Source organism: Tachyglossus aculeatus, chromosome 15 (assembly GCF_015852505.1).
Source record: "Tachyglossus aculeatus isolate mTacAcu1 chromosome 15, mTacAcu1.pri, whole genome shotgun sequence".
Classification (NCBI taxonomy): Eukaryota; Metazoa; Chordata; class Mammalia; order Monotremata; family Tachyglossidae; genus Tachyglossus; species Tachyglossus aculeatus.
Window position 1 is genome coordinate 24,665,615 of NC_052080.1, and position 24,310 is coordinate 24,689,924.

General features: G+C 51.7%; 1 protein-coding gene across 2 annotated transcripts; it reads left to right on the forward strand.

The window, feature by feature from the left end:
• The first annotated feature begins 4,648 nt into the window (after positions 1-4,648).
• COIL (coilin) lies at positions 4,649-24,276 on the forward strand. Of its 2 annotated transcripts, none has more exons than XM_038757513.1 (7): positions 4,649-4,911; positions 13,432-14,521; positions 15,601-15,693; positions 16,564-16,611; positions 18,163-18,232; positions 18,356-18,444; positions 23,613-24,276. In XM_038757513.1, exons 1-7 carry the CDS (start codon positions 4,652-4,654, stop codon positions 23,703-23,705), a joined length of 1,743 nt encoding a protein of 580 aa, XP_038613441.1. In that variant the 5' UTR covers positions 4,649-4,651; the 3' UTR covers positions 23,706-24,276. The 2 variants fall into 2 exon arrangements, with proteins under 2 accessions (XP_038613441.1, XP_038613442.1); XM_038757514.1 differs by having other exon boundaries at positions 15,604-15,693.
• Positions 24,277-24,310: the final 34 nt, after the last annotated feature.

Here is a 24,310-nt window from a genome sequence, read left to right on the forward strand (position 1 = left end):
TCGCTAGAGCCGGGCCCGGGGCTCCCCCCTTAGGGGCCCAGACCCGGGACCCCCAAATCATAGTCACCATCAAAAGAATCACAATAATAACGACGGGATCTGCCAAGCTCTTGCCCTGTGTCAGGCGCCGCTCCGAGCACTGCCTGTCCGGTCATTCATTCAATCGTATTTAATCATATATTTTAGAGCCCACTGTTGCGTAGAGACTGTCTCTATATGTTGCCAACTTGGACTTCCCAAGCGCTTAGTGCAGTGCTCTGCACACAGTAAGCGCTCAATAAATACTACTGATTGACTATTGAGCGCTTTCTAGGTGCAGTCTGTTAGTATGTTTGGTTTTGTTGTCTGTCTCCCCCTTTTAGACTGTGAGCCCACTGTTGCATAGGGACTGTCTCTATATGTTGCCAACTTGGACTTCCCAAGCGCTTAGTGCAGTGCTCAGCACACAGTAAGCGCTCAATAAATACGACTGATTGATTATTGAGCGCTTACTGGGTGCAGTCAGTATGTTTGGTTTTGTTGTCCATCTCCCCCTTTTAGACTGTGAGCCCACTGTTGCGTAGGGACCGTCTCTATATGTTGCCAACTTGGACTTCCCAAGCGCTTAGTACAGTGCTCTGCACACAGTAAGCGCTCAATAAATACGATTGATGATGATGATGCAGAATAAAAAGAATAATGACGGGATCTGCCAAGCTCTTGCCCTGTGTCAGGCACTGTCATGAGCACTGCCTGTCCGGTCATTCATTCAGTCATATTTAATCGTATCTTTTAGACTGTGAGCCCATGCTTTTAGACTGTAAGCCCACTGTTGGGTAGGGACCGTCTCTATATGTTGCCAACTTGTACTTCCCAAGCGCTTAGTGCAGTGCTCTGCACACAGTAAGCGCTCAATAAATACGATTGATTGATTGATTCATCCATTCAATCGTATTTATTGAGCGCTTACTGTTGTATCCCCCCCCGCCACACCCAGCGGTCTGCACACAGTAAGTGCTCAATAAATACGATTGAATGAATGAATGAATTCGCTTCTCTGGGCCTCAGTTCCCTCATCTGTAAAATGGAGATTGAGACTGTGAGCCCCCCCCGTGGGACAACCTCATCACCTTGTATTGGGGAAACAGCGTGGCTCAGTGGAAAGAGCCCGGGCTTTGGAGTCAGAGGTCATGGGTTCAAATCCCGACTCTGCCAATTGTCAGCCGTGTGACTTTGGGCAAGTCACTTAACTTCTCTGTGCCTCAGTTACCTCATCTGTAAAATGGGGATTAAGACTGTGAGCCCCAGTGGAACAATGTAATCACCTTGTAACCTCCCCAGCGCTTAGAACAGTGCTTTGCATATAGTAAGCGCTTAATAAATGCCATCATCATTATTATTAAAATAGGGATGAAGACTGTGAGCCCCCATGGGACAACCTGATCACCTTGTAACCTCCCTAGCACTTTGAACAGTGCTTTGCACATAGTAAGCGCTTAATAAATGCCATCATTATTATTATTATTATCCCCCCCACACCCAGCTCTCTGCACACAGTAAGCGCTCAATAAATACGGTTGAATGAATGAGCTGCTTCTCTGATGATGATGATGATTAAGCGCTTAACAAAAGCCCTACTGAGAGCTCACCTCCTCCAGGAGGCCTTCCCAGACTGAGCCCCCTCCTTCCACTCCCCCTCCTCCTCCTCCCCATCCCTCCCGCCTTACCTCCTTTGTCTCCCCGCAGCACCTGTATATATGGATATATGTTTGTACGGATTTATTACTCTATTTTATTTTATTTGTACACGTTTCTATTTATTTTATTTTGTTAATATGTTTTGTTTTGTTCTCTGTCTCCGCATTCTAGACTGTGAGCCCACTGTTGGGTAGGGACTGTCTCTAGATGTTGCCAACTTGTACTTCCCAAGCGCGCTTAGTACAGTGCTCTGCACACAGTAAGCGCTTAATAAATACGATTGAATGAATGAATGAAATGCCATTATTATTATTATTATCATTATTATTTTTATTCCCTTCTAGACTGTGAGCCCACTGTTGGGTAGGGACCGTCTCTAGATGTTGCCAACTTGGACTTCCCAAGCATTTAGTACGGTGCTCTGCACACAGTAAGTGCTCAATAAATACGATTGAATGAATGAATGAATGAACTTGTACTTCCCAAACGCTTAGTCCGGTACTCTGCACACAGTCAGCGCTCAATAAATGATTGAATGGATGAATCAATGAATGAACTTGTACATCCCAAGCGCTTAGTACGGTGCTCTGCACACAGTCAGCGCTCAATAAATACGATTGAATAAATGAATGAACTTGTACTTCCTAAGCGCTTAGTACGGTACTCTGCACACAATCAGCGCTCAATAGATACGATTGAATGAATGAACTTGTACTTCCCAAGCGCTTAGTGCGGTGCTCTGTACACAGTAAGCGCTCAATAAATACGACTGAATGAATGATGATGATGATGATTAAGCGCTTAACAAATTAAGCGCCATTATCATTATCAATAGATACGATTGAATGAATGAATGAACTTGTACTTCCCAAGCGCTTAGTCCGGTGCTCTGCACACAGTCAGCGCTCAATAAATACGACTGAATGAATGATGACGATGATGATTAAGCGCTTAACAAATGCCATGATCATGATTATTATTTTTATTCCCACACGGGCTCTCCCTTCCGCCCCCTCGCGGCCAGCTGGAGGAAGGCGCCCGAAGTTCACCGGGCCGCCGGCAGGGGGCGCCGCCTGAGCCCGGCTGGGGGCCCTGAAGTTCCCCGGGCCGCCGGCAGGGGGCGCCGCCCGAGCCCGGCTGGGGGGGGGGGCGCCTGAAGTTCCCCGGGCCGCCGGCAGGGGGCGCCGCCCGAGCCCCTCTCCCCCTCATCCCCCCATCTTACCTCCTTCCCTTCCCCACAGCACCTGTATATATGTATATATGTTTGTACATATTTGTTACTCTGCTTATTTTACCTGTACATATCTATTCTATTTATTTTATTTTGTTAGTAAGTTTGGTTTCGTTCTCCGTCTCCCCCTTTTAGACTGTGAGCCCACTGTTGGGTAGGGACTGTCTCTATATGTTGCCAACTTGGACTTCCCAAGCGCTTAGTACAGTGCTCTGCACACAGAAAGCGCTCAATAAATACGATTGATGATGATGATGATGATGAGCCCGGCGGCGGGGGGGGGGGGCGCCTGAAGTTCCCCGGGCCGCCGGCAGGGGGCGCCGCCCGAGGCTGGGACGCTGGAGCCCTGCTGGGGAAGGACCCTGAAGTTCCCTAGGCCGCCGGCAGGGGGCGCCGCCCGAACCCGGCTGGAGGGGGCGCCTGAAGTTCCCCGGGCCGGCGGCAGGGGGCGCCGCCCGAACCCGGCTGGAGGGGGCGCCTGAAGTTCCCCGGGCCGCCCACAAGGGGGCGCCGCCCGAGGCTGCGCCGCTGGAGCCCGGCTAGCGGGAGGCGCCTGAGGTTCCCCGGACCGCCGACAGGGGGCGCCGCCCGAGCCCCTCTCCCCCTCAATCCCCCCATCTTACCTCCTTCCCTTCCCCACAGCACCTGTATATATATATATATATGTGTTTGTACATATTTGTTACTCTGCTTATTTTACCTGTACATATCTATTCTATTTATTTTATTTTGTTAGTATGTTTGGTTTTGTTCTCCGTCTCCCCCTTTTAGACTGTGAGCCCACTGTTGGGTAGGGACCGTCTCTATATGTTGCCAACTTGGACTTCCCAAGCGCTTAGTACAGTGCTCTGCACACAGTAAGCGCTCAATAAATACGATTGATGATGATGATGATGATGATGAGCCCGGCGGGGGGGGAGGGGCGCCTGAAGTTCCCCGGGCCGCCGGCAGGGGCCGCCGCCCGAGGCTGGGCCGCTGGAGCCCGGCTGGGGAAGGCGCCTGAAGTTCCCTAGGCCGCCGGCAGGGGCGCCACCCGAACCCGGCTGGGAGGGGGCGCCTGAAGTTCCCCGGGCCGGCGGCAGGGGGCGCCGCCCGAGTCCGGCTGGAGGGGGCGCCTGAAGTTCCCCGGGCCGCCGACAAGGGGGCGCCGCCCGAGGCTGGGCCGCTGGAGCCCGGCTGGGGGAGGCGCCTGAAGTTACCCAGGCCGCCGGCAGGGGGCGCCGCCCGAGCCCAGCGGAGGGGGGGGGGCGCCTGAAGTTCCCCGGGCCGCCGACAAGGGGGCGCCGCCCGAGGCTGGGCCGCTGAAGCCCTGCTGGGGAAGGCGCCTGGAGTTCCCTAGGCCGCCGGCAGGGGGCGCCTCCCGAACCCGGCTGGGAGGGTTCGCCTGAAGTTCCCCGGGCCGCCGGCAGGGGGCGCCGCCCGAGTCCGGCTGGAGGGGGCGCCTGAAGTTACCCGGGACGCCGATAGGGGGCGCCGCCCGAGGCTGGGCCGCTGAAGCCCGGCTGGGGGAGGCGCCTGAAGTTACCCAGGCCGCCGGCAGGGGGCGCCGCCCGAGCCCGGCTGGGAGGGGGCGCCTGAAGTTCCCCGGGCCGCCGGCAGGGGGCGCCGCCCGAGCCCGGCTGGGGGGTTTCGCCTGAAGTTCCCTGGGCCGCCGGCAGGGGGCGCCGCCCGAGGCTGGTCCCCGGCGGCGCGGGCCGCTCTAGCCCGGCGTCTCGGTGTCCGCGGGTGGGGGGGGGGGACAAGATGGCTGCCGGCGGCGGCGGCGGTGGCGAGACGGTGCGGCTGCGCCTCCTGTTCGACTACCCGCCGCCGGCGGCCCCGCGCTGCTCCGTGTCGTGGCTGCTGGCGGACCTGGGCCAGTGCCGGGTGGTCACCGACCTGGCCAGCCTCATCCGCCACCGCTTCGGCTTCAGCGCCGGCGCAGCCCTGGGCCTCTACCTGGACGGGGGGCTGCTGCCGCCCGCCGAGAGCGCGCGCCTCGTGCGCGACAACGACTGCCTCAGGTGGGCGCGCCGGCCGGACGCCAGGGGGCGCGCGCGCGCGCGGGGACGCGACGGACGCGGGGGCCGCGCGCGCATGCGCCGTCCCCAGCCGCGCCCGCGAGGGGGCGCTCTCCTGCCTCTGGCATCGTTCATTCATTCATTCAGTCGCCTTTAATCATCATCATCATCAATCGTATTTATTGAGCGCTTACTGTGTGCAGAGCGCTGTGCTAAGCGCTGGGGAAGTACAAGTTGGCAACATAGGGAGACGGTCCCTACCCAACAGTGGGCCCACAGTCTAAAAGGGGGAGACAGAGAACAAAACCAAACATGCTAACAAAATAAAATAAATAGAATAGATATGTACAAGTAAATTATTATTATTATTATTAATAATAATAATGATGATGGCATTTATTAAGCGCTTACTGTGTGCCAAGCACCGTTCTAAGCGCTGGGGAGGTTGCCCCACGGGGCGGGGCTCACTTGTACTTCCCAAGCGCTTAGTACAGTGCTCTGCACGCAGTAAGCGCTCAATAAATACGATTGATTGATTGATTCAGCCCCATTTGACAGATGAGGCAACTGAGGCCCAGTCAATCATCAATCGTATTTATTGAGCGTTTACTGTGTGCAGAGCACTGTACTGAGTGCCTGGGAAGGAGTCCCTTCCTCTCCCCCCCCCGTCCCCCTCTCCATCTTCCCCATCTTACTTCCTTCCCTTCCCCACAGTACCTGTATATATGTATATATATTTGTACACATTTATTACTCTGTTTATTTTACTTGTACGTATCTATTCTATTTATTTTATTTTGTTAGTATGTTTGGTTTTGTTCTCTGTCTCCCCCTTTTAGACTGTGAGCCCACTGTTGGGTAGGGACTGTCCCTAGATGTTGCCAACTTGGACTTCCCAAGCTCTTAGTACAGTGCCCTGCACACAGTAAGCGCTCAGTAAATACGATTGATTGATTGCCCCACGGGGGGGGGGGGGCTCACAGTCTTCAGCCCCATTTGACTCCTTGAACGAGTTGTCTACACGCGCTGCCTCGAATTCCTCAACAACAACTCTCTCCCCGACCCCCTCCAGTCTGGCTTCCGTCCCCTACATTCCACGGAATCTGCCCTCTCAAAGGTCACCAATGACCTCCTGCTTGCCAAATCCAACGGCTCATACTCTGTCCTAATCCTCCTCGACCTCTCAGCTGCCTTTGACACTGTGGCCCACCCCCTTCTCCTCAACACGTTATCTGACCTTGGCTTCACAGACTCCGTCCTCTCCTGGTTCTCCTCTTATCTCTCCGGTCGTTCTTTCTCAGTCTCTTTTTCAGGCTCCTCCTCCCCCTCCCATCCTCTTACTGTGGGGGTTCCCCAAGGTTCAGTGCTTGGTCCCCTTCTGTTCTCAATCTACACCCACTCCCTTGGTGACCTCATTCGCTCCCACGGCTTCAACTATCATCTCTACGCTGATGACACCCAGATCTCCATCTCTGCCCCTGCTCTCTCCCCCTCCCTCCAGGCTCGCATCTCCTCCTGCCTTCAGGACATCTCCATCTGGATGTCCGCCCGCCACCTAAAGCTCAACATGTCGAAGACTGAGCTCCTTGTCTTCCCTCCCAAACCTTGTCCTCTCCCTGACTTTCCCCTCTCTGTTGACGGCACTACCATCCTTCCCGTCTCACAAGCCCGCAACCTTGGTGTCATCCTCGACTCCGCTCTCTCAGTCACCCCTCACATCCAAGCCATCACCAAAACCTGCCGGTCTCAGCTCCGCAACATTGCCAAGATCCGCCCTTTCCTCTCCATCCAAACCGCTACCCTGCTCATTCAAGCTCTCATCCTATCCCGTCTGGACTACTGCACCAGCCTTCTCTCTGATCTCCCATCCTCGTGTCTCTCTCCACTTCAATCCATACTTCATGCTGCTGCCCGGATTGTCTTTGTCCAGAAACGCTCTGGACATATTACTCCCCTCCTCAAAAACCTCCAATGGCTACCGATCAATCTGCGCATCAGGCAGAAACTCCTCACCCTGGGCTTCAAGGCTGTCCATCCCCTCGCCCCCTCCTACCTCACCTCCCTTCTCTCCTTCTACTGCCCAGCCCGCGCCCTCCGCTCCTCCACCGCTAATCTCCTCACTGTACCTCGCTCTCGCCTGTCCCGCCATCGACCCCCGGCCCACGTCCTCCCCCGGGCCTGGAATGCCCTCCCTCTGCCCATCCGCCAAGCTAGCTCTCTTCCTCCCTTCAAGGCCCTGCTGAGAGCTCACCTCCTCCAGGAGGCCTTCCCAGACTGAGCCCCTTCTTTCCTCTCCCCCTCGTCCCCCTCTCCATCCCCCCGTCTTACCTCCTTCCCTTCCCCACAGCACCTGTATATATGTATATATGGTTGTACATATTTATTACTCTATTTATTTATTTATTTATTTATTTTACTTGTACATTTCTATCCTACTTATTTTATTTTGTTGGTATGTTTGGTTCTGTTCTCTGTCTCCCCCTTTTAGACTGTGAGCCCACTGTTGGGTAGGGACTGTCTCTATGTGATGCCAATTTGTACTTCCCAAGCGCTTAGTACAGTGCTCTGCACATAGTAAGCACTCAATAAATACGATTGATTGATGGATTTGACAGATGAGGCACCTGAGGTCCAATCAATCAGTCGTATTTATTGAGCGCTTACTGTGTGCAGAGCACTGTACTGAGCGCCTGGGAAGTACAAGTTGGCGACATATAGAGACGGTCCCTACGTTTTAATAATGATAATGATGGTATTTGTTAAGCGCCGGCGCGGGGGGCCGGCAGGGGGCGCGCGCGCATGCGCCATTCCCAGCCGCGCCCGGAAGGGGGCGCGCGCGCATGCGCCATTCCCAGCCGCAACCGGGAGGGGGCGCGCGCCTGCCTCTTGCATCGTTCTTTCATTCATTCAATCGCCTTTAATAATAATTATAATAGTAATAATGATGACGGCATTTATTAAGCGCTTACTATGTGCCAGGCACCGTTCTAAGCGCTGGGGAGGTTGCCCCATCGGGGGGGGGGGGGCTCACAGTCTTCACCCCCATTTCACAGATGAGGCAACAGAGGCCCAATCAATCAGTCGTATTTATTGAGCACTTACTGTGTGCAGAGCACTGTACTGAGCGCCGGGGAAGTACAAGAGGCCCAGAAAAGTGAAGTGACTTGCCCAAAGTCACACAGCTGACAAGTGGCGGAGCCGGGATTTGAACCCATGACCTCTGACTCCAAAGCCCGGGCTCTTTCCACAGTGCCACGCTGCTTCTCAGGCAGTAAGCAGGCATTGTTACAAATAAATACAATTATAGGTATACGTACATATACGCACAAGTGCTGTGGAGCGGGGTGTGGGGGCAGAGCAAAAGGAGCGAGTTGGGGCGATGGGCAGGGGCGGCTATTCCAGTTGGATGGGCGTGTATGTCTCTGCCAGGCCAGCCCCATGTACAATATTAATAATAATCATTATTATTATTATTGTGGTATTTAAGCGCTTACTATGGGCCAGGCCCTGGACTAAGCACAGGGATAGATACAAGCAAATCGGGTTGAATACAATCCGTGTCCCACGTGGGGCTCATGGTCTTTGTCCCCATCTGACAGATGAGGGAACTGAGGCCCAGAGAAGGGAAGTGACTTGCCTAAGGTCACACAGCAGGCAAGTGGTGGAGAACCCATGGCCCTCTGTCTCCCAGGCCCGGGCTGTAGCCACTATTCCCTGCTACTTAAGCTGGCAAGGTATTGCATAGAAGGTATAGAAGCAGCGTGGTGTAGTGGACAGGTGGCTCCTTCATCATCGCTTTGGGTCATCCAGCGGACACTCTTTGGCTCAAGAAGTCTTCAGCGAACGCAGGTGTTGAGTTTCAAGGCCACGGGCTGCGTCCAGTAATAATAATAATGATAATGATGGCATTTATTAAGTGCTTACTATGTGCAAAGCACTGTTCTAAGCGCCGGGGAGGTTACAAGGTGATCAGTTTGTCCCACAGGGGGCTCACAGTCAATCCCCATTTTACAGATGTGGTAACTGAGGCCCAGAGAAGTGAAGCGACTTGCCCAAAGTCACACAGCTGACAATTGGCGGAGCGGGGATTTGAACCCATGACCACTGACTCCATAGGAAGCAGCGTGGCTCAGTGGAAAGAGCCCGGGTTTTGGAGTCAGAGGTCATGGGTTCGAATCCCGGCTCCGCCACTTGTCAGCTGTGTGACGTTGGGCAAGTCACTTCACTTCTCTGGGCCTCAGTTCCCTCAACTGTAAAATGGGGATAAAGACTGTGAGCCCCCCCCCGGGACAACCTGATCACCTTGTAACCTCCCCAGCGCTTAGAACAGTACTTTGTACATAGTAAGCGCTTAATAAATGCTATCATTATTATTATTGTTATTATTATTATTATAGCCCGGGCTCTTTCCACTGAACCACGCTGCTTCTCAGCTCAGCTCTAATTCACTGCTGTCAAGGGTGCTGGGAATTCGGGGCCTCAAGGCTGCGGGCAGGGGTCAGTAATTCATTTTTGCCAGGGGTTGCTAATAATTTGGGGCCCCAAGACTAGGGGTGGCAGTCGGTGATTCATTCATTCAATCGTATTTATTGAGTGCTTACTGTGTGCAGAGCACTGTACTAAGCACTTGGGAAGTACAAGTTGGCAACATATCGAGACGGTCCCTACCCAACAGCGGGCTCACAGTCTAGAAGGGGGAGACAGACAACAAAACAAAACATGTGAACAAAATAAAATAAATAGAATAAATATGTACAAATAAAATAAATAGAGTAATAAATACGCACAAACATATATATACATATATACAGGTGCTGTGGGGAGGGAAAGGAGGTAACACAGCTAATCGGTGTACATGTTCAGTGAAAATAATGCACATACATGAGCTAATTAGTATGCATAGTGACAGTAATACTACTACTATTACTACTACTACTACTACTAATGATGACGCTATTTACTAAGCACTTATATGATAAGCTGGGTTAAGGCTTGACCACAGATGAAGGACGTGGGCTAATGGTGGGCGACGAGACAGGCGAGATGGAGGCACAGTGAGAAGGTTAGAGAAGCAGCGTGGCTCAGTGGAAAGAGCCTGGGCTCTGGAGTCAAGAGGTCATGGGTTCAAATCCTGGCTCCTCCAATTGTCCGCTGGGTGACTGGGCAAGTCACTTCTCTGGGCCTCAGTTACCTCATCTGTAAAGTGGGGATTAAGACCGTGAGCCCCATGTGGGACAACCTGATCACCCTGCAACCTCCCCAGCGCTTTGAACGGTGCTTTGCACATAGTAAGCGCTTAATAAATGCCATTAAAAAAAAAAAAACGGTTAGCGGCACCAGAGGAGCAGAGTGTGGGGGCGGGGATGGAGAATAGAAGGGAGGGGGCGAGGTGATGGAGAGTTTTAAAGCCAAGAGGCCCAGGTGATGATGTGCCCGGAGGCCACGAAGCATGTTTAGCAGGCCCGCAGGCAGGCCAGGCAGTGTGGCAGGATCTCCCTCCAGCCCTACTTCCCAAGGCCAAACAGCACCAGGTGCCCCCCCCCTCCCGCCCCCCAATCAATCAATCAGTAGTATTTATTGAGCGCTTACTGTGTGCAGAGCACTGTACTAAGCGCTTGGGAATCTTACCTCCTTCCCTTCCCCACAGCACCTGTATATATGTATATATGGTTGCACATATTTATTACTCTATTTATTTATTTATTTATTTATTCTACCTGTACATTTCTATCCTATTTATTTTACTTTGTTGGTATGTTTGGTTTTGTTCTCCGTCTCCCCCTTTTAGACTGTGAGCCCACTGTTGGGTAGGGACTGTCTCTATGTGTTGCCAATTTGTACTTCCCAAGCGCTTAGTCCAGTGCTCTGCACATAGTAAGCGCTCAATAAATACGATTGATTGATTGATTGGGAAGTACAAGTTGGCAACAAGTCATCAGCAGCCCCAAACAGGCGGGGAGAGGTAGTCTGTGGACCCTAACCTGCCTCCAGGAGGGCAGAGATCGACACAGAGAGGGGGGGTACACTGTTAGAGACGGTTTGCACCATAGAGAGAAGCAGCGTGGCCTCCTGGAAAAAGCCCAGGCCTGGGAGTCTTATCCGCATTGTGACTTGGGGCAAGTCCCTTCTCTGAGCCTCAGTTACCTCATCTGAAAAATGGTGATTAAGGCTGTGAGCCCTGTGTGGGACATGGACTGTGGCCAACCTGATTACCTTGCATCTACCCTAGCACCTAGAACAGTGCCTGGCACATAGGAAGCGCTTAACAAATACCATGAAAAAAAAAGGGGGGGGGAAGCAGTTCAGAGGAAGGAGCTATGAAATGCTTTTTGCTCTATTGGGCCTGGCAGTTTATTATCCCTTCCATCCCTCTTTCAGATTGTGAGCTCCCCATGGGCTGAAGACCACATCCTTCTACCTTTCCCCAGCATTAAATGCAAAGCTTTGCACAAATACCACAAACGGTGGTATTTATTAGACCTTTACTATGTTCGGAGCATTATGCTAAACCCCGGGTCAGGTGCCGATAATCAAATTGGACAAGGTCCCTGCCCCTCTCAAGGGCTTAGAGTCTGAGAGGAAGAGTAGGTATTCTTTATTTTACAGGTGATCATTCAATCAGTCGTATTTATTGAGTGCTTACTGTGTGCAGAGCACTGTACTAAGCGCTTGGGAAGTCCAAGTTGGCAACATATAGAGACAGTCCCTACCCAACAGTGGGCTCACAGTCTAAAAGGGGTGATGGAATGGAGGCACAGATAGGTGAAGTGACTTGCCTATGGTCACTAAGCAGGTTGGGGGATCTCCTCACTCCCAGTCCCAGCCACTCCCCCCCCCCCCCACTAAAAAAAAAACCCAACAAAAAAACGCACACACTTTCTTTAATGGTATTTAAGTTCTTACTATGTGCCAGGCACTACACAAAGTTCAGTTACTCAGGTTGGACAGATTTTGTGTCCCACATGGGGCTCACAGTCTTAATCCCCAGGTTACAGATCAGATAACTGAGGGCCCAAATCCCACTGAGTGTTAGTCTGAGGAAAATCTTCCTTTCCTCTACGAACGCAAGCTGTGATATTGTGCAGCTGGTTTGAGTAACATGTTCATGCGAGTCTTTGGCTCAAAACACAGGTCGGCATATCTGGTAAGTCAATTCTAAAACACACAGGTTCTTCGACTACTAATGGCGTGGAGTAGCCTGGTGAGCTGCCGGGCCCAGCTGGATGGCGAGAAAAGCAGGCTTAGCTGTCTCCATTCCTCTCCGTCTTGTGGGAGAGGGATTGAGAGGGATTCTACAGAATCGTCAGCTCCTGGAGGCACATTGTTCGGACTGCTGACCCCCGTGGTATCTGTGAAAGCGCTTACCGTGTGCCCAGCGCTGGGGTAGTTCCGGGAGAATCAGATGGGACACGGTCCCCATCCTTTGTGAGGGGGGCTGGAAATCGAATCTCTTTGTTCCCAAGTACATAATACGCTGCTCCGGACACAGCTGGCTCTCAGTGAACGTTATCGGTGATGATGATCAGGATGATAAAGAGTCGGAGACGAAGTGTCTTGCTCTCACCCTCTCTCTAGGGCTCGTCTCCTCCAACTCTGCTTCTCTCCTTCTGCCTTCCTCATTTGTATGGAGTGGGCATCTGGGTGGGTGTTAACGTTTGTGTGAGTGTGCAGCAACGGCTGGGTGTTGTATCTGGGCGTGTGTTTGTTTGGGAGGTTTCCCTATGTTGGTATGTCTCCCTCCTAAAGACTGTAAGCTCTCTGTGGGCAGGGAATGTGTCTCCCAACTCTGTTGGGTTGTCGTCTCCCAAGCGGTCCTCTCCCAATAAATTGTCCTCTCCCAATAAATACATTGATTTGTCCTCTCCCAATAAATAAATTGTCCTCTCCCAGTAAAGCTGTCCTCTCCCAATAAATACCATTGATTGACTGAAGCACAGAGATGTTAGGTGATTTGCCCAAGATTAGACAAGTGGTAGAGCAGGGATTAGACCCCAGGTTCTTCTGATTTACAAGTCTGTACTCTATCTACCAAGTTACCCTGCTTTTCACCGCTGCCTCTGTGTCTTGATAGAGCTAAGAATAACAGAGATTGACATGTGTCTGTCAAGTCAATAAGGACTGATCCCCAACATGTGCAGTTCTGTGTTAATAATAATAATAATAATAACTATGGTGTTCGTTATGCGCTTACTGTGTTCCAAGCACTGTTTTAAGCGCTGGGGTATTGACGAGGTAATCTTGTCCCACGTGGGGCTCACAGTTTTAATCCCCATTTTACAGATAGGGGAACTGAGGCACAGAGAAGTTAAGCGGCTTGCCCAAAGTCACACAGGAGATGAGCGGAGGGGCCGGGATTAGAACCCACGTCCTCTGACTCCCAAGCCCTGGGTCTTTCCACTAAGCCACGTTGCTTCCTGGGAAGGGGTAGGTAGGTACCTGCCTTTGAAGAGGAGGCAAGAGAGGTAGGCGGGAATTCCCCCGCGCCCGTCACTGATCTGCGGATTCTCCTCCTCCCTTTCACAGAGTTAAACTGGAAGAAGTGGAAGTCGCCGAGGGTTCCCTGGCTGTCAGCAACGGTTTCCGGCATCCGGCCAAAAAGACAAAGAAACGGCACCGGTCCAGGTTGGAGGAAGAGGAATCGGAGGAAGGTGCAGAAGACCAGAACAGAGCGAAGCGCTTGAAAGGCCCGGGTGGCTGTCCCGGCCCCTCCGAGGGGAAACCCGTCGACGACCCGGGCCCAAGGAAGAAACTCAGACAGAAAGAGAGGAGGGAGAGGAGGGGACAGAATGGCACTGCGGGAGATGAGGGCCGAGCCGGCGGTAGGGAACAGAACAAGAGGAAATTGGGGAAGGAGAAGGAGGCGGAGGCGGAGGGAAAAGGCAAACGACAGAAGAAGACGGTGCCTCTCCCCGCCGGGGTCAGCGGGCTCCTGAAAGGGCACCCCCCTGCCGCGGCCAAGAAGAAGCTGGGGAAGCGCTGCCCCGCCAAGCCCTCTCCCGACTCCTCCTCCGGCTCGTCGTCGGGATCGGATTCCTCCGACTCGTCGTCTGACGAGGGCGGCCCCGAGGGCCAGAAAGGCCCGGAGCAGCCCGCCGCCCCGACCCCGAAGCGTGGGCAGGCCCGGCCCCCCGAGCCCGGTCCCGGGGCGGAGAAGGCCGGCGGGAGCGGCAGCAGATCCGCCCGGGCCCGAGGAATCGGAGCCTCCGACTCTGGCTCGGAAGGGAAGAAGCGGAAGAGTCCCCAGGCGGCCCCGGCCGGCGCCGCCCTCTCTCAGGGCCCCCCTGAGGAGGCGAGCCCCTCGCCCGATGCGGACCGGCACAGTCCGGCGCCCCCGGAGAGCGCCCGGTTTGCCGGCGGACCCGATCCGCTCGGGGTGGGCTACTGTGCCAGGCGGCCACCTGGCCCGGCCCCCGGCCTCGGCGGTCTGGGCCGGGGTCGAGCGAGGGGGGAGGACCTCTTCCCTTGGAGAGGGGCCCGGGACCGGGGGTTTCGCGGGATGAGCCGAGGCCGGGGCCGGGGGGAGGGCTACCGGGGCTTTCCCGGCGGCGGAGCTGAGTCGCAGAAACAGCAACAGCTGACCGAGGTGGCCGCCAACAGCTCCATTGTGATCCAGGTGGGTCGGCCGGTCTCCCTCCGGCCTGTCTCTCGGACGGAAGGGTGTTGTCCTTATCGCTGTTTCTCGGGGGCTCTATCCTCGGTGGTCACCCGCCGACCCGCGGGTGGGGTCCTGGGCCCTTTGCCGGGCACCCCTGAGGCTGGGCCCGGACTAGGGGGTTGACACCCGGTTCCCAGACGGCAAACCAAGCTGTAGCCAGGGTGCCGCTTTAGCAGGTGAAATCACAGCCTCCCTCCCTTTCCTCCTTCCCCCAAACCAGACCTCAGATGGGCCCAGCCGTGGTTGAGGCCAGTACATAGGGAGGTTCGGTGGTTAGCGGTCTGCAGGATGGGGCGGTGGCATAAGATTCAAGCTCTCAATCAAAACGGTCATCTGCTGTACGCAGGGCACGGTACCGAGCACTTGGAAGGGTACGGTACAGTTAGGCGACACGGCCCTGCCCTCAGTCCAAGTCATGACCCTTGGCCCTGCTGCGAGATAGCCTCTTTGGCCCGCTAGCCATTACCAGCCCCGCCTGCCTGCTCCTTAGGGTGTCGAAGTTGAGAGCCACCGGGCCACAGGAGTCGGTGGTCAGTCGGTGAGATCAGAGTTTTATGTTAGGGTAGATTTGGTTTGGTTTCAAGTCAGGAAACAGCTTCTCTCTTACTATAGTATTCATTATTTACCATATGGCAAGCACTGTGCTGTTCACTTGGCTGGATACAGGAGCATCAGATGATGATGGTGGTATTTGTTAAGCATTTACTATGTGCCGAGCCGTGTCATACACAGTCCCTGTCCTACACAAGGGTTCACAGTCTGAGGGAGAGGGGAAACTGGTATTTTGTCCCTATTTTACAGATGAGGGAATCGAGGCCCAGAGGGGTTAAGTGACTTTCTCTAGGCCACTCGGCAGGCCGGTGACAGAGCTGGGATTAGAACTGGGAGCCCCAAATAATCTTTCCATTAGGCCACACCGCGTCCTATAGCCACAGTTTCCCTCTGCGAAGTGGGGAAAGTACTCCGGAGACCTTGACGGTTCTGGGTTCGGTCACCGCCGGGGTTTGGGGCCAGTGAAGTTTTTCCTTGTCTCCCAGCAGAACGCAGTGGAGGCTCCCCGACGGGACTACAGCGTCCTGCCCCTGCTGGGCTCCGTTCCTCCGCAGGTCGGGACCAAGATCGCCTTTAAGGTAAGGGCAGCGCCTCAGACCACGCGAGCCCCACTTGTTGGTGTTGAATGCTGTTTTCCCGAGCGGCTTGCAGCCGTCCTGGCCACTGCCTGCGGTCGAGGGCGGCATACGGGGGGAGGGTGGCTCCAAGCTGGGCGGGACCCTGAGCCCCCCGGGTCGGGGGTGCTGTCGTGTGTCAGTGGGGTTTGCAGCCACACCGCTCCCACCGCTGAGACTAATGAGTGGGGGAGTCACCATCCGACCGTATCACTTGTTCCTTCTTCGGGACCCCTCGGTGCCGGACCGTGTCGGGACGGGATGAAGCCGGAGATCCCGGGGCCGCGTGGGGCTCCGTGGCGGCTGCCCCTCTCAGTTCTCCAGCAGGAAGGCAGGGGACGAGGAGGGAATGCAGTGCTTGGCACATTTCCCAAAGCAGCCCCATCCCCTTCTCCCCTCTCTGGGCCTTGGAGTGCCCTCTGAGGGAGACCATTTGTCTGCCCTCAGTCTGCCACTGGGCCCGCCCCTTCAGACGCTGGACGGTTAATAATGGCATTTCTTAAGCGCTTACTCTGTGCAAAGCACTGTTCTAGGCGTTGGGGAGGTTACAAGGTGATCGGGTTGTCCCAACCGGGGGCTCACAGTCTTCATCCCCATTTTCCAGATGAGGCGCAGAGAAGTGAAGTGACTTGCCCGAAGTCACACAGCTGACAGGTGGTTGAGGACGGGTTAGCTGCTTAACGTGAACCAATGCGCCCAGGGTTTTTGGGCAGCTCCATCTTATCCAGGCCCTTCAACTGCTGTCTACATCGGTCTGCTTCCTCTCTGGTGGTTCTGAGCGGAGGACACTCCTTTCCCTCCGTAAAACACTTTTGTCCTGTTGTCCCTTGGTAGGTTTTAGAGCTGACTGAGAACTACACTCCTGCGGTCTCCAGTTTCAAGGTATGTTTGAGGGAGAGTGGGCTCGTGACGTTCACGTGCTTGGCCTTCCTCCTCACACTGCATTTGTGGCCACCCCCGAGCTCTTGGGTTGCCACGCTGGCCATTGGGATGGAGGGATCAAGTGGAAAACACGAAAGCAAACTCGCTGTCAATGAAAGCATCCTGTCAAAAAAAAAAAAAATGGGTTTCTTGAAGATTAGTGAGTTGGTGCATTTTTTTTTTCCTGAGGGCTTTGTGCAGAGCACTGTGCTGAGCACTTGGGAGAGTACAATACAGGGGATTGACACCATTTCTGCCCTCAAGGGCTTGTCAGTCTAGGACAAGCTCTTCAAAAGGAAAAGACAATGTTCCACCTAATTTTTCCTGCCGGGGTTACAGGAAAAGAATCCAAGCTAGCCGGGTTTTCCCGTCAATAGTTTAAATTGGGAATTCAGGCTCGGGACGGTCACTTTTAGACTGTGAGCCTTTTAGACTGTGAGCCCACTGTTGGGTCGGGACTGTCTCTATATGTTGCCAACTTGTACTTCCCAAGCGCTTAGTACAGTGCTCTGCACACAGTAAGCGCTCAATAAATACGATTGATTGATTAGTACCAAAGTGTGAATCGCCATGGGATTTCCGATGGAGAATTATTGTCCGCAGCAGCATTTATGTTTTCACCTGCTATGTACTCGGACGGGTCTTATAGAAACAAGACCTGGTACTTCCCAAGCGCTTAGTACAGTGCTCTGCACACAGTAAGTGTTCAGTAAATACGATTGAATGAATGAATGGTTCCTTGGCTTTAGGGAGTGCTACGGGGATGTGGCCGGGTTGTTTTCTTTTGAAAAGAACCTGGATTTTGCAAAGTCCTGAGAGCCTCCCGAATCCGGTGACCCAGATCAGTTTGAGGCCATGGGAGAGGATGGTTTATTGTTTTTATTATATTATATTTTATTTTATTTTGTTAATTTGTTTTGTTGTCTGTCTCCCCCTTCTAGACTGTGAGCCCACTGTTGGGTAGGGACCATCTCTATATCATCATCATCATCATCATCAATCATATTTTTTGAGCGCTTACTGTGTGCAGAGCACTGTACTTTGGGAAGTACAAATTGGCAACATAGAGAGACAGTCCCTACCCAATAGTGGGCTCACAGTCTAAAAGGGGGAGACAAAACCAAATATACTAACAAAATAAAATAGAATAGATATGTACAAGAAAAATAAATAAATAAATAAATAGAGTAATAAATATGTACAAACATATATACAGGTGCTGTGGGGAAGGGAAGGAGGTAAGATGCCAACTTGTACTTCCCAAGCGCTTAATACAGCGCTCTGCACACAGTAAGCGCTCAATAAATACGATTGAATGAGTGAATGATGGGACTTGAGCCCCAGGCTCTGGCTCCAGCTTGGAGCTGGCCTTGCCAGGGTCTCGGGGGGCCAGTGACCCCGGGGTGTAACTGACCTCCCCTTGCGCAAGTCGGGTCATGCGGAGACAGTTGCGCTATTGCATTCACGGGCTGGACCGGACGGTGACTGGGCGGGCGGTTTCTGTTTTGGAAGGAGGGAAGAATCGTAAGCTACAACCCAGATTCCAGCGAGATCGACATCGAGGTCCTGTCCTCGTCCCCAGGTGAGTGGCCGCTCTGGGTTGGCCCTCGTGGAGGGCCAGACGGGTGACACGAAGAGTCCACCGCAGGGGTGGAGGGGACGGGGTGACTTGGACCCACTAGAAACGTTTTCTTCCTGGTTTTAGTGGCCAAGGAACCCGGGAAGTTTGATCTGGTCTACCAGAACGAAAATGGAACCGAGGTAGTGGAATACGCCGTGTCCCAGGACCAAAGGGTACGTCCGTCTCTGTAGTACCACTGGATGCCTGTTGCCGTGGCTTAGCCTGGCGTGGAAATGGCCAGAATCCTCTAGCTCTGCCCTTGGCCAAGGAGAGGAGAACGGCCATGCCGAGCATCAGGTTTCTGAGGTCCGTGTGTTTTCAAACGTACAGCTCGCGCTCCATAATAACTGTGGAGTTGATTAGGGGTTTCTCGATGCCAAGCGCCGTGCTAAATGCTGAGGTAGATACAGGGAAAATCAGGCCGGACGCAGAATTTTGAATAATTTAAAAGTGAAGCGCTTGTTTTATTTTTTTTCTCCTCTAGAGTTTTTCGTACTTATTTTTAATGGTATTTGTTAAGCGCTTACTATGTACCAGACACTGTTCTAAGGACTGGGGTAGGTACAAGCTAATCAAGCTGGACACAGTCCCTACCCCACATGGGGCCCAGTCTTAATCCCCATTTTTACAGATGAGGGAAGTGAAGCGACTCTCCATCCCCCCGTCTTACCTCCTTCCCTTCCCCACAGCACCTGTATATATGTATATATGGTTGTACATATTTATTTCTCTGTTTATTTATTTATTTATTTATTTTACTTGTACATTTCTATCCTACTTATTTTATTTCGTTGGTATGTTTGGTTCTGTTCTCTGTCTCCCCCTTTTAGACTGTGAGCCCACTGTTGGGTAGGGACTGTCTCTATGTGATGCCAATTTGTACTTCCCAAGCGCTTAGTACAGTGCTCTGCACATAGTAAGCGCTCAATAAATATGATTGATTGATTGATTGATTGATTGACTTGCCCACGGTCACACGGCAGACTAGTGGTAGTGCTGGGACTGGAACTCAGGTCCTTCCGAGTCCAAGGCCGGTGTGCTATCCACTGGGCATGCTGCTTCCCTGCGTTTAAATAATTGGTCCCATCTTCTTATTGAAAACCATTTTTGGCACCATAGTTTTTTGGGGGGCGGTTTTTTTTTTTTGTGAGTGTGTGCGCGCTTGCGTTGGTTTTTGGATTTTCACTTTATCAGTCACACTTTGCACGAGTCCCTTGAGAGTCTTTGAATCCCAGCCATCGGCAACCCTCTGCAAGCGCCCGAATGCACCCCAGCCTCTGCCCGGAGCCGAGGATCGGTTGATTAGGAGTATGGCTTGAACACCTACTGTGTTTAGAGCCTGTACTAAGCGCTTGGGAGAAAACAGCAGAAGGCTTGATTGCTGTTCTGAGAGCTTACAGTCTACTTACTGTGTGCCGAGCATTGCACTAAATTTGTGAGCGAGTGTACGTGAAGCAGACATCTGGGAGCTTTCAGTCTATCTGGAGAGGCAGGCTTATGGTACTGTTTATTTACAGTAGTGGGAGCGGAAGGAAATCAGTGCCTGCCCTTTAAGAGTTTACGGTCTTTTTAATAAGGATGGCATTTGGTACGCGCTTACTATGTGCAAAGCACTGTTCTAAGCACTGGGGAGAAGTGCTTCCTTCCTTCCTTCCTCTCCCCCTCGTCCCCCTCTCCACCCCCCCATCTTACCTCCCTCCCTTCCCCACAGCACCTGTATATATGTATATATGTTTGTACATATTTTTTTTTTTACTCTAATTTATTTGTACATATCTATTGTATTTATTTTATTTTGTTAGTATGTTTGGTTTTGTTCTCTGTCTCCCCCTTTTAGACTGTGAGCCCACTGTTGGGTAGGGACCGTCTCTATATGTTGCCAATTTGTACTTCCCAAGCGCTTAGTCCAGTGCTCTGCACACAGTAAGCGCTCAATAAATACGATTGATGATGAGAATACAAGGTGATCAGATTGCCCCATGGGGGGCTCACAGTCTTCATCCCCATTTTACAGATGAGGTAACGGGCACAGAGGAGTGAAGTGACTTGCCCAAAGTCACACAGCTGACAACTGGCTGAGCCGGGATTAGAACCCATGACCTCTGACTCCCAAGCCCAGGCTCTTTCCGCTGAGCCAGGCCGGTCTTTGTGGGAAAGGCAGGCTTACGTTCAGTGAAAACCAGTAAACCCCTCGTCCCCCTCTCCATCCCCCCGTCTTACCTCCTTCCCTTCCCCACAGCACCTGTATATATGGTTGTACATATTTATTACTCTATTTATTTATTTATTTTACTTGTACATTTCTATCCTATTTATTTTATTTTGTTGGTATGTTTGGTTCTGTTCTCTGTCTCCCCCTTTTAGACTGTGAGCCCACTGTTGGGTAGGGACGGTCTCTGTGTGTTGCCAATTTGTACTTCCCAAGCGCTTAGTCCAGCGCTCTGCACATAGTGCTCAATAAATACGATTGATTGATTGATTGATTGAGTGTGCCAAAAAGAAATAAGCAAACCCCAAAGGGGCTCAGTGCCAAAGCTGGCTGACGGGATATTTTGATGAAGGAGGGAGTGATTGAGGAGTGTCAACCTACTCTATTTATTTATTTATTTATTCTGCTTGTACATATCTATCCTATTTATTTTATCTTGTTGGTATGTTTGGTTTTGTTCTCTGTCTCCCCCTATTAGACTGTGAGCCCACAGTATAGGTATAAACAGAATTATATATATATATATATCTATATATCTATATATACACACATCAGAACAAGTAAAACAGGCATTAATAGAAATAGAATTATAGACATGTACATAGATACACAAGTGCTGTGGGGTGGGGAGAGGAGACAGCATATATACCTGTACATATATCTGTATATATGTATATATGTTTGTACATATTTATTACTCTATTTATTTATTTATTTATTTTACTTGTACATATCTATTCTATTTATTTTATTTTGTCAGTATGTTTGGTTTTGTTCTCCGTCTCCCCCTTTTAGACTGTGAGCCCACTGTTGGGTAGGGACGGTCTCTGTGTGTTGCCAATTTGTACTTCCCAAGCGCTTAGTCCAGTGCTCTGCACATAGTAAGCGCTCAATAAATACGATTGATGATGATGATGATGATGATGACGGAGTTGGTGGGGAGGCCCGTGGTTCGGTCTTAGGGGGAGGGTGGGCCATGCAAGGGGAAGGGGCACATTCAGCGGGGTGGAGAGGGGTGAGTAAAACCTTCTGGGCACGTCACCCACCCCCTTTAAAAATCTCCAGTGGTTGCCCATCACCCCCCATATCAAGCAAAAACTCCTCGCTGTTGGCTTCAAAGCTTTCTATCCCCTTGCCTCCTCCTACCTCATCCTCATCATCATCATCAATCGTATTTATTGAGCACTTACTATGTGCAGAGCACTGTACTAAGCGCTTGGGAAGTCCAAGTTGGCAACGTGTAGAGACAGTCCCTACCCAACAGTGGGCTCACAGTCTAAAAGGGGGAGACGGAGAACAAAACCAAACATACTGACAAAATAAAATAAATAGAATAGATATGTACAAGTAAAATAAATAAATAAATAGAGTAATAAATATGTACAAACATATATACAGATATATATACAGGTATATATGCTCTCTCCTCTCCCCACCCCACAGCACTTGTGTATCTATGTACATATCTATAATTCTGTTTCTATTAATGCCTGTTTTACTTGTTCTGATGTGTGTATATATATATATATATCTCTAATTCTGTTTATACCTATATACCTCACCTCCCTTCTCTCCTTCTACCTCCCAGCCCGCACACTCCGCTCCTCTGGTGCCGCTAATGTCACTGGGCCTTGTTCCCACCTGTCCTGCCAGCGATCCGTGGCCCACCTCCGACCTCTGACATGGAATGCCCTCCTTCCTCAAATCCGCCAATCACCCCTCCATCCCAAAAAGCCCTACCGAAGCCCTTCACCTTCCCACTTCCCAGGCTAAGTCCCTCTTTTCCTCAGCTCCCCCTCCTCTCCCCATTGCTCCGATTCACTCCCTCTGCTCTCTCCTCTCCCCACAGCACTTGTGTATCTATGTACATATCTATAATTCTATTTCTATTAATGCCTGTTTTACTTGTTCTGATGTGTGTATGTATATATATATGTATCTCCATCCCCCCCTTCTTACCTCCTTCCCTTCCCCGCAGCACCTGTATATATGTATATATGTTTGTACATATTTATTACTCTATTTATTTTACTTGTACATATCTATTCTATTTTATTTTGTTAGTATGTTTGGTTTTGTTCTCTGTCTCCCCCTTTTAGACTGTGAGCCCACTGTTGGGTAGGGACTGTCTCTATATGTTGCCAATTTGTACTTCCCAAGTGCTTAGTACAGTGCTCTGCACATAGTAAGCGCTCAATAAATGCGATTGATGATGATGATAATTCTGTTTATATTGATGCTATTGATGGTAATAATAATGTTGGCATTTGTTCAGCGCTTACTATGTGCAAAGCACTGTTCTAAGCGCGGGGGGGGGGTACAAAGTGATCAGGTTGTCCCATGTGGGGTTCACAAGTCTTAATCCCCATTTTGCAGATGAGGTAACTGAGGCTCAGAGAAGTTAAGTGACTTGCCCAAGGTCACACAGCAGACATGTGGTGGAGTCGGGATTCGAACCCATGACCCCTGACTCCAAAGCCCGTGCTCTTTCCACTGAGCCACGCTGCTTCTCATTGATGCCCGTCTACTTGTTCTGATATCTGTCTCCCCCCTTCTAGACTGTGAGTGCTCAGTTCAGTGCTGTGCACACAGTAAGCGCTCAATAAATCATCATCATCATCATCAATCGTATTTATTGAGCGCTTACTATGTGCAGAGCACTGTACTAAGCGCTTGGGAAGTACAAATTGGCAACATACAGAGACAGTCCCTACCCAGCAGTGGGCTCACAGTCTAAAAGGGGGAGACAGAGAACAAAACCAAACATACTGACAAAATTAAATAAATAGAATCGATATGTACAAATTAAATAAATAAATAGAGTAATAAATATGTACAAACATATATACAGGTGCTGTGGGGAAGGGAAGGAGGTAAGATGGGGGGGATGGAGAGGGGGACGACTGATTGAATGAAGGAGTGGAAAGCAAGGTGTGTTTTAGTGAGAGGACACACCAGTCTGTGGGAACAGCCGTTCAAAACGGAAAGCGTTGCTCCCCGATTAGGCAGTGCCAGGACCCGGCCCTAAATTTTTAGAGCTTTGCGTATTTAAATCTGAAGCGAAACGCGGACGCCTAGTTGCCAATTTGCCCCTCACTAAAATCCGTTTCTTTCCCGCCCCACCCCCGCCAGATAACCAAGCGCTGGGAAGGCATCCTGGAGCCGAGGCTGATCATAGAACCGACCCCGAGCGGCCCGCCGAGCGCAGATCCTGCTCAGACCTAATTTATCGCGACTTCGCGGGGTTCCGTGAGAACAGAGACCTGTAAATAGCCGACGAACGTACTGTTTTATGAGCTTTGTGCCGAAGGTCGTTGCGACTGCCGTGAATCTCCTCGAAAGAGACGCGCACACACCCTCGCCCGCCCCCCACTCAGCGTTTTTGTACCTTCGTTGTTTTTAAGTCCAAGGAGAGACTGTCTACCTCAACACTCGCTTTTAAGAATGCAACGGATGGGCGTCGTTCCACTGTATCGTGACCGATCATTCCAGAAACGGGAGCTTCCCGCCGCGGGGCCCGGGCCGGGAGACTGGTGTCACCGCTGGAACGGTGGGCAGGTGTGCCGGGTCGTAGGTGTCATTTCTCGAACTAAGGGGCTCTGACAAGTCGTACGTGTAATTTCTCGAACCGTCTAAGGGACTCTGACAATCAGTGGGGATCTCGGAATCCGGAGCCCAGCCCCCGCGGGGGACGGGTGCGTATTAACTGACCCAGTCCCTCGCCGGCTGGCAGGTGGACTCATCTGAAAGGCTAAGCGTGAATTCCATTAAATGTAGGGTATTTTGCACACTAAAAGCCAAGTCTTTTTATTGCTTTGTCTCCAGATGGA

What these genes read in the sequence shown, in the direction of transcription:
- COIL (XM_038757513.1), top strand. Translation starts at nt 4,652, where the DNA reads ATGGCTGCCGGCGGCGGCGGCGGTGGCGAGACGGTGCGGCTGCGCCTC. An exon ending in GGACCAAGATCGCCTTTAAG is followed by an intron (nt 15,694 to 16,563) that starts GTAAGGGCAGCG and finishes GTCCCTTGGTAG; the next exon opens with GTTTTAGAGCTGACTGAGAA. An exon ending in CTGCGGTCTCCAGTTTCAAG is followed by an intron (nt 16,612 to 18,162) that starts GTATGTTTGAGG and finishes CTGTTTTGGAAG; the next exon opens with GAGGGAAGAATCGTAAGCTA.